The sequence below is a fragment of the Carcharhinus amblyrhynchos genome, chromosome 19, assembly GCF_965287045.1.
Source record: "Carcharhinus amblyrhynchos chromosome 19, sCarAmb.v2.hapA, whole genome shotgun sequence".
In the NCBI taxonomy this organism is placed as follows: Eukaryota; Metazoa; Chordata; class Chondrichthyes; order Carcharhiniformes; family Carcharhinidae; genus Carcharhinus; species Carcharhinus amblyrhynchos.
The window spans coordinates 42861142-42874103 of NC_137342.1; the positions used below are offsets into that span (position 1 = coordinate 42861142).

At 39.1% G+C, this 12962-nt stretch overlaps 1 protein-coding gene across 2 annotated transcripts in view; it reads right to left on the reverse strand.

The window, feature by feature from the left end:
• Positions 1 to 2406: 2406 nt before the first annotated feature.
• Positions 2407 to 12962, reverse strand: part of net1 (neuroepithelial cell transforming 1) — a 128680-nt gene continuing 118124 nt past the window's right edge. For both annotated transcript variants that reach the window (XM_080207673.1, XM_080207672.1), the window contains 9 exons: positions 10053 to 10160; positions 8580 to 8750; positions 7888 to 7950; positions 7394 to 7490; positions 6930 to 7006; positions 5854 to 6111; positions 4787 to 4957; positions 4490 to 4676; positions 2407 to 3832 (listed from right to left, as the gene is read on the reverse strand). In XM_080207673.1, the coding sequence (XP_080063799.1) occupies positions 3393 to 3832; positions 4490 to 4676; positions 4787 to 4957; positions 5854 to 6111; positions 6930 to 7006; positions 7394 to 7490; positions 7888 to 7950; positions 8580 to 8750; positions 10053 to 10160 (1572 nt within the window). In that variant the 3' untranslated portion in view covers positions 2407 to 3392. The remainder of the gene's footprint in view (positions 3833 to 4489; positions 4677 to 4786; positions 4958 to 5853; positions 6112 to 6929; positions 7007 to 7393; positions 7491 to 7887; positions 7951 to 8579; positions 8751 to 10052; positions 10161 to 12962) is intronic.

A 12962-nucleotide genomic window follows, 5' to 3' on the forward strand; every position in this document is an offset into this window, starting at 1 on the left:
AGGAGTGACTGAGGGATTTGGGGTTGTTTTCGCTGGAAAGAAGGCGGCTAAGAGGGGATCTTATTGAAACATATAAGATGATTAGAGGTTTAGATAGGGTGGACAGTGATAGCCTTTTTCCTCGGATGGAGAAAGCTAGCACGAGGGGGCATGGCTTTAAATTAAGGGGGGGTAGTTATAGGACGGATGTCAGGGGTAGGTTCTTTACCCAGAGGGTGGTGAGGGATTGGAATGCCCTGCCTGCTGCAGTTGTAAATGCGCCTAGTTTGGGGGTGTTTAAGAGATCTGTGGATAGGTTTATGGACGAAAAGGGATTGGTTTAAGTTAGTGGGTCATTGTTTTTTTTTAAACTGGTCGGCGCAACATCGTGGGCCGAAGGGCCTGTTCTGCACTGTAATGTTCTATGTTCTAAAAGAAAAAACACTGGAAAATCTCAAAAAAGACAGTAGGACTAGGGGGCACAGCCTCAAGATAAAGGGGAGGCGGTTTAGAACGGAGTTGAGGAGGAACTTCTTCACTCAAAGGGTGGTGAATCTCTGGAATTCTCTGCCCGTTGAAGTGGTGGAGGCTGCCTCGCTAAATATTTTTAAGAAGCGGGTTGATGGGTTCTTGATAAGAGAGGGGATTAAGGGTTATGGGGAGAGGGCGGGAAAGTGGAACTGAGCCACAACAGATCAGCCATGATCTTATTGAATGGCGGGGCAGGCTCGAAGGGCTAGATGGCCTACTCCTGCTCCTATTTCTTATGTTCTTATGTTCTAAAATCTCAGCACTTCTGGCAACATCCGTAAGGAGAGAAAAGAGCTCAACTTTGACAAAGGGTCATCTGGACTTGAAATGTCAGCTCTTTTCTCCTTACAGATGTTGCCAGACCTGCTGAGATTTTCCTGCATTTTCTCTTTTGGTTGCTGGTTAGGTCCTTTGGCTATTCTAAATTCTCCCTATGTGTATTGATTCGATTTATTATCATATGTATTAGTATAATAAAAAGTATTGTTTCTTGCGTGCTATACAAAGCGCACCATTCATAGAGAAGGAACTGAGAGAATGCAGAATGTAGTGTTACAGTCATAGCTAGGGTGCAGAGAAAGATCAACTTAATGCAAGGTAGGTCCATTTAAAAGTTTGATGGCAGCAAGGAAGAAGCTATTCTTGAGTTGGTTGGTATGTGACCTCAGATTTTTGTACCTGGGGTGCATGGGGTCCTTAATGATGCTGGCTGCTTTTCTGAGGCAACAGGATGTGTAGACAGAGTCAATGGATGGGAGGCTGGTTTGTGTGATGGATTGGGCTATATTTATGACCTCTTGTAGTTTCTTGCTATCTTGGGCAGATCAGGAACCAAGCTGATATAACCAGGAAGGATGCTTTCTATGGTGCATCTGTAAAAGTTGGAGAGAGTCATAACTGACAGGCCAAATTTCCTTAGTCTTCTTTGCAGAGGTGTTGGTGGGCTTCCTTACCCATATCATCCAATCAGGCACTGGAGTGTGGCGACCAGGGGATTTAGGGCAGCACCATGGTTAGCACTGCGGCCTCAGCGTCAGGAACTCAGGTTCAATTCCCAGCTTGGGTCCCTGTCTATGTAGACTTTGCACATTCTCCCCATGTCTGCATAGGTTTTCGTCTGGGTGCTCTGTTTCCACCCACAGTCTGAAAGACATGCTGGTTAGGTGCACTGGCCATGCTAAATTCTCCCTCAAACGTACCTGAACAGGTGCCAGAGTGTGGCAACTAGAGGGTTTTTACAGCAACTTCATTGCAGTGTTAATGCAAACCTAGTTATGACTGATAAATAAAGTGACGCATCCCCTACCATCTTCCAACAATTGGATTAAAAGAACATGTGAATAATAACAAAAAGACTGAAATTTTCCAAGCCTTGGAGTTGCACTGGAGATTTCTTGGTAGAATAAAGGAGAGACTAGAGAAACTGGGATTGTTCTCATTCAGAATACAGGTATTGGCAATTGATTTGTTCTAACTTCCAAACTGGAATTCCATTCATATTAAAATGGAAAATTTTGCAAGAGTATCTGATTTGGTGAAAGATCATCAGCCTCTCTCCATATTTACATGATTGTCTAATTTTATCTCAGATTCTGCTGTCTATCTCCTTTGTAATGATTAAGATTCAAAGGGGGTGTAAAAATTATGATTGACCTAAAACAGTAATCGCTGTTTCTAAAGGTCATCATCCTGGAACATTAACTCTCCTTCTCTCACAGATGCTGCCAGACCTGCTACGTAATTCTAGTACTGTTTCAGATTTCCAGTTTCTTTAAATTGGAATCCATTCACATCAAATGGAAATAAACATAACCAGGAATCAGTAAACAATTTTTAAAAAAAGCCAAAAATCTACAGATTACAATTTTCCAGTTTTATTGTACATTGGAGGCTAAATTTTTACAGAGAAATGCCCAACTGCAATATTTATTTCACATTCCCATCTTTCCATGTGTATTTTACACACAATTACCGCTACATACTAGACTCCTTCTTCAACGCTCACTTTCACAATACATACTCGAGCCATTTTACAATGCAACATTTTTTCCATATTACAATGCCAGCAACTGTTTAAACCTTACAGCCACTTGCATGCCGTCTCAAACTGTTGCATCATGGCTGATTGCTCATTACTTCTCACGAATCAGCTTTTACCCCCTTCAATTCCATTATAAACTCATTCTTCTCTACCTTTCTGCAACTTCCTATTATCCATCAAAACCAACTTTCTTGGCAATTCTCTCAGTAGTTAGGAGCACAAAACACTTTTTACACGCTTACATTAACAAAAATTTTGTGCAAAATCATCAGCAGGTGAATGGTCAAAACAATCAGGGGAATGGCTCAAAGATTGAATTGCATGACACCTAAAAATTGACTTGACAAAATTTTTGCTGATCTTAAAAAAGCATATAATCAAAAAGTACTTATATCTGAATTGCAAAGTAGATTTTCCTCCACATATTACTCTGGATCTCATTTCCCTGGTTAATTAAAAAAACAGAAGTCTTATAAACAGCACAGAAATAATAACTTGAAAATGCTTGCAGGGAATATGGATAACATAAGGGAATGTACAAAAATGTTGATAAGACAGTAAATGCCATTGACAAAAATGCAACAAATTGAGCCTTTCAGACCTTATTCTGCTGCAGTGAATAACCCAGTAATTTAAAAAACACTACTGGATTACTGCCACTTTGCAGAGGAGCCAAAGTAGTCCTGCAAAGCTGACTTCATTTAATAGCTGCCATAAGACACATATATATATATATAAACACAAAACAAGATTAGCAATTTAATCCTGCTGCTACACCACAGTACAAACACTGTACAGAAGTATAAATAGAGTCCTTTTCCTGAGCCAGAAACCTGAGTGCTCACACTAATGTTTCTGTTCTCATTGTCATTTGTTCTTGTTGCTCGACTGTTTTGAAGCTTTGTTTTGATAAGAAATCGCACTGCTCGACTGTTTCTTCACCCTCTATGCTGGTTCTTGGGCTGCTTGTTTCAGATTCGCTTGTGTCCATATTGGAGCCTGTTTCTGACTGACTATCTGTCATTTCTGCACCTTCAAAGGGGACTGGTGACTGCTGTTCCTCTGCGAGCTCTGCAGGCTGGGGTGAGCTTTGCTCAGCTTCTTCGTGCAACTCAAAGAGCTCCTTATGGTCTGTTGAACACGGTGATGTCTGGTAGAGACACATTGCATTTCGTAGGCAATTCATCCACTGTTGTTTGTTGTAAATATCATTGGCCTGGAGTGTGTGCGATGACTGCCCTTGCACTGTATGTCGGAAACGAACTTTGAAGATGTTTTTAGCTGTAAATAAAGAGCATAACAAATAAGAATAGCTATGGTGAAATTCTAATTCAATAATTTTTACACTATAATCTAAGAACGTGAAGAAAACTCAGGTATCCAAGTCCACCTATTTAAGTGGCGTATACGCTATAGGCATTGCAACAATAAAACAAAAATCTTGAGTACATGTCACACGCTGAACTAAAAGTAACAAGAGCAACACTGAAAAAGATTGAGATTGTCTTGGAATATCAATCATCATAGAACCTACAGTGCAGAGGAAGGAGGCCAATTGGCCCATCAAGCCTGCACTGACAACAATCCTACCCAGGTCCCATCCTATTAACCTCACATATTTACAGTCCTAATCCCCTTGACACCAAGGGGAAATTTACCATGGCCAGTCAACCTAACCTGCACATTTTCAGAACGTGGGAGGAAACCAGCGTGCCGACATAGGGAAAATGTCACCGAGGCCAGAATTGAACTTGGGTCCCTGGCACTGTGGAGCAACAGAGCTAACCACTGTGCCACCCCACATTACTTGACATGTTGCTAATGCAAATTATTGCCTCTCTTTTTTTAGGCATTAAACAAAGCACAAGGTAATTCACAGCTATAATTAGCAATTCATCTAGTTTCCAGAGCTGTCGCTTCATATGATCCCTGGCTTACCTTTGTCAGAATTGCCGAAGGCACCTCTGAAGGAACCTCCCATTTTCGTATCACCATCCTGAAGATCTTCTACTAGAAGATCTTTCACTGGGATTGGCTGACGGTATACTTGGTAACACTGGCGGTCATTACGGGACACAGGACGAGTCAGCACCAGGATTTCTTGGAACAGAAAGACATACAGCTTCTGGAAAGATAAAAAAAGACAAAAAAAATTAAACTTTTAATGTCGCCAGATAGCAGGACTCAAATGCATGAAAACACAGGTCCATTGATGGCAAGGAATGACAAACCCACCGTTCCTCGGTTGTTTCTCAGCTCTCCATGGCAAAGCAGCACTTTGCTGCTTTCAATTCGAGCATCCTTCTGTCTCTCATCCAGGTAGTCCAGCTTGTCAATGTAGTACTGACAGTCAGATTCTCCTTTTTTCACATTGATGTCCGATAGGACTCCTTGAATAATGGCAATCTATAAAGTAATATCTGGAGATCAGCAATTGCAACAAACTGTACACTAATAATTATAAAATACTCTCTGTAAGCTGAGTGGCTACACAGCAATTCAAAAGACCTGCAAAAGGTTTTGCATTAGTTGGCCCAATTGAGCTCCTGCATTTGCAGAGCAACAGAAAAGATGAGGGGCTGTGTACTTAAAGCCTATGACATGGTAAAAGAGTGGGTGAACAGAGATATAGATATTAGATAGATAGATATTATATATATGGATTTTTAATGTATGGAAACATTTAATAAAAAATCCATTGAAAAGATAAACAAGATTCTGGATTTTATATATGGGGCACTGAATGCAAATCTAGTAATTCAATGATGAGGAATTATATTGTAGCAATGACAAACACACAAAAAAATTCACCAACTCAAGTAAGGGGTTCGAGTTGAAAGCTCAAAGGGGCATTTTTCAACGGATTTAAAGTGGACCTCAATGATTTTCTGAACAATTAAAAGCTTCCAGACAGTAAATAAATGGTGAAAATTTTCTTTCCAATTGCCAGAAAATTGGTAACAAAAGACCATAAACAGGGTAATTACTAGAAAAAGAGAGAAATGAGAAGAAATTTACTAGTGTTGCAATGGACACCCAAATGGCTACTGGAAGAAATTAATATATTCTTTAAAACCAAATTAAATTTATATTTCATCCTTTTCCTGTAGTTTTAATGTTACTTTTGTTTTTTTAAAGAGTCAGTGAAGAGTTAATATTGATACATGAATAATAGACTAAATAGTCTCCTTCAATGTAATTTCTACAATTCAATCTGCAAAACATGGTGGTGTGTTGCTTCTTTTTAAAGAAATATTAACCCTCCCAGCAATAACGTAGTTACATCCAGCACAGAAACTCACTGCATTTTCCAGGCTCTTTTGGTCCAAGTGATCAGTTGGCGTATGTCGCAAGATTTCCTTTAACAGCAAGGGGTACTTGACCAACCGGCTGCGAGGAATATCCAGGAAACTCCAAAGGTCTAGCTTCCTGCTGAAAGGGGATTCTAGGCAACGCTGAAGGAAATCCTGCACTCGCTTGTCCTGCTTCTTTTGATCCAAGAGTGCTTTTGCTGCCAGCTGATTGCTGCAATATTCCTTGTATTCATCAAGTCGCGGTAACTGGAGACAAAATATACTCGAGTGTCAGCAACAGTTTTGGAATGGATTGATGCACTGAAGTTGATTTGTGTTACTTTTGGAGAACTTAAAAAAATTCTAATTAAAATTGTTCTTGAAGCAACTATTTCAATTAAATCACGGGCCATAATATTCTAGACGATTGGAACTAGGCAATTCAAACTGCAGAAAAAGTTGCCCAAGCTATTGATGCATTTCACGCAATGTGACATCAATCATCCCACAGAAATGGCTTTCTGATATGAAGATTGATGTGAAGCTTTGTCCATTTAACAATAATGATTGTTTCCTTTTGTATCCAGATTTAGATATTTAGGCACTAAAATAAGTAAAGTACGGCAGATAATGGAATCTGAAAAAAAAACTCAAACAGGTCCACCCGAGAAAACAGAGATTCTCCATTTTTTTCTTGATGGATGTTGGTAGACCTATTGAGTTTTAGTAGATATTTAGACATGCTGGTTGGGGTAACTTGACTCCATTGGTGTACCTTCTGATAAATGGCACCAAGAAAACTGAAAATCTCTTCAACAATGGCTGTTTGTTTCAGGACTATCCTCTACATTAATCAAGGTCAGCTTTTGCTGCATAAGTAAACGGATTGGAAGATGGCACAAAGATCCTCTCTTGTTAATTAATCTGGTGACAAATGCTCTGGTTTATATTGGTAAACGTACCTACATCACAGTAATGTAATGTCATTAGGTAATTTGATGATGCAAAGTATTAAGCTATGAGCCATTGTTTAACTAGAAAATCTGAAGTTTTACTTCTAATGGAATGCTTTCAAAACAACTTACCCAGCTAACAAGAATTTGACCAATTTGCTCCACAGTTCCATCTTGTTTTGTAGCTTTTGCGAGCTTACTCAGCAGATCTGGAAGAAAACAAATACATTGAACTGGCTGTCAGCAGCATCAATCATTAACTGGAGGTCAATATGAAAACCTCAGACCCAAGTAAAAAGAAATCCAATATTTCAGCATTTTCAGACTACTTGTGTAATTAACTTCAAAACAACTGGATTGGAAGTCAACACATCACAAAAAGCCACTTGATATTTGAGGCAGAATAAAACTATTTGGGAGTAAAACAGCAATGTTAATTGGGAGTTGCAGTTCTAAACATAGTGAGTTCCTTTACTTATCATTGTTCATTGCCAAAGAGCTAATTTGACTTGTTATCCTTCAAATGGAAATGTGATGTGTTATCAACATGATCAACTCTTCCACATTATACTTTTTTTAAATAAAGAGATATTCACCTTCATGCAAGGGAATGTAAGAATCAAGAGCTCCAAATATCTGCGTCAGTTCTTCTTCTGTCATAATGGACAACTTCAGCATCGGATCATGATAAGCCTGCAGACAACAGACGTGGCAGCAGAGTGTTAACACAATACTTGCTCATAAGTTATGACCAACAAAAGCTGTTATCAATCTGAATGTTCATACTACCAGACCATTGGCACATCTGATTTTAGACATTACTACAATATAACTTAGCATTTATTGCACAATTCACTTGTAGGAACATTTTTATAAAATAATTTTATTATAAATCAGCCTCTTAAGCTAGTAAACCCTTATACCAAATGGCGAGGGTTTATACTTCTATCAGCATAACTACTTTACAACTGTTACCAGTATTCATTTAATAAATATTTCAACAACTGGCTACTACTTCTAAATGACTAAGGTCCAATTTAAATTTACTTGCAAGGAAACATGTATTACATAGCTTAACTAAAACACTGACCTTTCTTGCTAATTTTAGGTCTTCGATTAAATCTTGCTCCCCTCGAAACAGCTCAAATATAGCCTGGAAAACAAAGAAAGCAACTTTGAATGGTATGTACTTGGCACAAAGCAACTGAGCAAAGAAAGGCACGTTATCACGACTACCTAAAAATAAACTAATTTTACTCTCCCAAGATTTTTCCCTGAAAGTTTTAAATTTAGCTGTGCCCATTTTTGTTAAATTTAAAAGGTAAAGACTACAATGTTCATTGCGTGAGGGAGCAGCTGGTCAAATTTAACATGTACTTGTGTGCAGGATTAACATGTAGAGACAATTCTGAGAGCTTGATGTTATGTCTACATAGATATCAATGTAAGTTAACTGCGCAAGAAAAACAAACAGTTCGGTGGATTTTGGAACAAATAACAGCACTGGCAAGCCAAATTAAATAAGTGGCTGATCTAAAATGGTTAAATAGAGTCTTCACAATTCTCTAAATAACACAAACATCATGGAAAAAATATCCTCCAGATTGAGGTGGAAGTATTATTAGTTCAACTTTCTTAAAAAAGAACTTTAATTTCATCTTAATGATCCTTCCATCAGACATTTTTGTTCAAAATAATTCTGAATTTCACCAGACATATTTTGTCCTTATACAAAAATAAAAAGTGCTTTGAAAGCTATTTTCCATCACGTGTACTACATACCTCTTGTCGTTTAATTTCCTTTGAAGAAAAATTCTGCTTTGTGCTCACATCAAGGGTCTCTGACCACAGTTTGCTGTTGCGCCTTTTAGGTGGGGTTGGGGCTGAGGTTTTACTGCACAGCTTTTGTGAGCAACTTGGAGATTTGTTGTCAATCCGGAATGTGATGGATCTCTGCAGATACCAAAATCAAGATGGTTAGCATTCCAAATTCGCACAGCATTAAAACACTAAATTTAGCAGGTTTGAAAAGTGCTTATTCACTGCAACTCATTACCCTGAATCAAAAATCAAATCAAAAAATGTTCTTTGTGGAGTAGTTTTTTTTGAAACTGTGTATCTAGGATTTCAAGGCTGGGACACCAACAACAGCACCAAGTGATAGAAAGGCTCTGCCAAGATGATAGCAATACATATGCACAGGGATAGACTAACTCATAGTTTTTTTTGGAGGAAAGATAATAAAACAAAGAAAATAACATTCAAAAGCTCTCTCCAAATCTACACAACAAAACGATCAAGATGTTCTCAAAACCAAGGGCTCAGCCATATTGCATGGAATACCTGTGGCCCTTTTTGGTATAGAATTGCATCTATATGAAGTCAACGTTTTGAATTTTAGCTAGTGACACCTCAAGAAATTCTCAACATGCTTGAGGTCAGGTGGCACAGTGATTAGCACTGCTGCCTCACAGCATCAGAGACCTGGGTCTGATTCCTGGCTTGGGTCACTGTCTGTGAAGAGTTTGCACATTCTCCCCGTGTTTGTGTGGGTTTCCTCCGGGTACTCTGGTTTCCTCCCACAGTCCAAAGATGTGCAGATTAGGTGGATTGGCCAAGCTAAATTGCCCCTTTAGTGTCAGGGGGCTAGCTAGGATAAATGCATGGGGTTATGGGGATAGAGCCTGGGTGTGACTGTGGTCTGTGCAAACTCGATGGGCTGTATGGTTTCCTTCTGCACTGTGGGATTCTTTGAGATCATATCTGTATTCAAAAGTTGTGCAATGTTTGTTTTTATACTGAGATAAATTAATTGAAAGCTATCAATTTAAGATTTCATCAAGTATACATTGCTGTTAAACTGATCAAACTAAAATGCAACCACTATACAAACTTTTATTAACCTAGCGTTGTCCAAGCCAGGTTTGTACTGGTAGAACTTCTCATCTGCGCCAACTTTATTCTTTCACTCGACAAAAAAAGGGAAGACAAAGACAGGACTCAACGTTGATGCCCTTATTGCTCATTAGTATGCCCACAATTCCCCAAAAGATCTCATGCACAACAGCCTCTTTAGCTAGGGAGCAATGTGCACCATTGTCTGCTGCTAACTCCAGAGGAAGAGGAGGGGGCAAAAGTGTTTATTCGGGGCCTTGTTGACTTGTTCAAACATTTCAAAGTGTTTTGCAAAACCCTAGATTGCTCTGAAATCTAAGGACTGTTAGGCAGAAAAATGGAAGGGACAAGAAACATTACCTGTAATGTTTGACCGAAGCGCCTGACTGCGCCATTTTTTGAGGGTGATATTAAATTTGCCAGAGATGTTACGCGTGACAGGGGTCGAACCCGTTTGTTGCTTGGCTCCTGTAAGAGAACAAAAGTACTGCACATGAACATGCGTCACTTTTTGTGCAGACCGAAGGAATTCTGAGTGCCATCAACTCAGCTAACTAAGACATCTATTCATACACAACCAAATGTACAAACACTTCCAACACCCAAAAAGCAGTGCTTGCTTACTGAATTAGATCAATTTGATTAAGTTCTCTTGCCCTAGCCAGGAACCATGATTGTTTCAGGAAGGGATATAAAGGGAAGAGGTGGCAAAAGGGTGTTTTTCTAGTAAGAATTTGTTCTATCAAGCTGATGAAGATTGCCTAACCTAGCATTGACAGACTGCCCAAGGTCTCTCAAACCACAGTCTAGGTGCAAGACATGCAGTTGGTCCCAATAATATACTTTGAACCCCATTCGAAGGGTATGTGACAAGGGATCTGGAATAGACCAATTAAATGCAAGAAAGTGCACCCCTGCTACAAAACAAAAATAAACAAAAATAAACATTTCTTGTGGTTAGAAATGATCAGGCCAAGTAGCTCAAGATGGAATTTATACAGGTTTAGTGACAAAACCTATGAAAACATCCCATCAAAGCAGTTAATAATCAGTACCAGCTGAGAGCTTCAATATTAAAAAGTTTCCTCACTTTCAGAATCACCAGCTTGGATGAATGAGGAAAGTTGAACAAAAATGTATAAAAATAGCTCAACCCATTACGCAATAAGTCCTTCTGCAACAGTGCTCTAACTGTGATGTGGATATGCCGGCGTAAGACTGGGTAAACACAGTAAAGTCTGACAACACCAGGTTTAAGTCCAACCGATTTATTTGATAGTAAACTCACTAGCTTTTGGGGTTAGTCCCTTCGTCACCTAGTGAGTGTACTATCAAATAAATCGGTTGGATTTAAACCTGGTGTTGTCAGTGCTCTAACTGACAGATTAACTTGTGTCATCAATTAGAAGGCTGCTTCCAGATTGATCTCTACTTCTGACAAATCCACTGGCTCTTTCTTGCAGATAATCAAAAACTTTGGATCATTGGTGTTAAGATGTCTACCTCACATAGTAATGGACTATACACAGCAGCAGCTGTTTGGACATTAGACTGACACTGGTGTCTACCTGGATTTTTGTTGTAATGCCAATAAACTCATACAAGCCATTGGGAATGTTGAGTCCTCCTGCCCCTCCTTAGTTCTCACAGAAACTTCATTGCAGTGTTAATGTAAGCTTTCTTGTGACTAATAAATACACTTTAACTTCAATTATTTAAGTTTTAAAAATAAACTTATTCCACAAGTATTTTCTGTCATTTTCGGTATTGGATTACGTTTATTTAATCAGAAACCTAGCTGTCAGCTTCTGTCCAGGGATTATTGGCAACATTTAGCTACGTAAAAAAGGAAATCAAGGCCCAAGATACAGGCTATCACCCAAATTGCTATTAAATGGTTCAGTCAGGTACAGGTGCCACCAGTTTCATCATGAGTACTGATTAGCCAAAAATAACCTCAAATATCTTAATAGGTTCCATTTGAAACCAGCCACCAGTTGCATGAGACTTTTGCATTAGAACGTAGGACACCATGAAACTGACACAGTGAACATTTGAGTGAAAAGGCAGAACTAAGGAAGTCAAGATTAGGAAGTGCCAAATTCAAGAGAATTCCAGAAAGAAGGGAAAAAATTTTAACTTAAGGGCTTTACACAGTTTTAACACTGCTTTTAATTCAGCTTCAGTGGTCTGGCATCCATCATCAGCTCCTGTGGTTCATCATGTTAAATTAAATTATTTTCTATAGTTTAATGACCAATTCATAGACCAGACTTCACTGGGATCTCAGTTTCACCACTACAGAAGAAAAACTGCAGCATTGAAGGTCAGGAACTAGTTCTTGGATGCCAGGCTCTGGAATGCAAATCAAAATATCAAAGCAGCTCACAAAAGTGTTGTGGATAAAAAGTGTATGTTTGAGCCAGGGATAGGCATCCTTCAGGTAGCATTACTTGCATGCAATGGTTCCCCTAATTTACATGCCACTCAATTGTAAGTTGGCATGAATTGGGTATTCTTTTCTCAAGCTGAACATTACTGAACAATTAAAAGGCGTGAGAAGAACACATGCCTGAAGTGATCTAGCTCATGTTCCTACAGGAATGCTGAAATACAGCAACAAAACAGACTGTTACTAGGTGCATAAAAAGTAAACGCAGACGGCTCCAGCGCTCGATTTCTACATTCATGGCAAACCTACTTTTAATGGTTTTCCTATTTAAATTGGGGTCCCAGGAGAGTTGAAATTAAATTTAGATCTCCAACCAATATACCATTTTGCACTCCCACCCCTCTAAAACAAAAGCAGTTGGGATGTCAGAAACCCAATGTGATGACTTTAGAAGGAACCAATTCTGGAATATTCAATTGCAAGCAGAAATTCAGTAGCAGGTTAAGAAAAACCATGTTTCCAATGATGTAGGGCTATGGCGGAAGAGCCCACTTTGAGAATGGTTCAAGGGTTATACGGCTGATATGTTGCCACATACACAATTGTGTAAGTGCCAGAAAACATACATGGAAAATAGGAGTAGGCCATTCGACCCATCAAATCTGCTCCGCCATAATGATCATGGCTGATCAAATTCAAAAACCTAATTCTACTTTCCCTCCAATATCCCGTGATCCCATTAGCCCCATGAACTATAGTTAATTCATGGAGGACACAACAGAGAATTGATTAGGTAAAAGGGTTTGTGCAAACGCTTGTTGCTATAGACAGCAACGGAATAGTGACAGAACCGAGTGTCAAATTAGGCTAAGATCGGT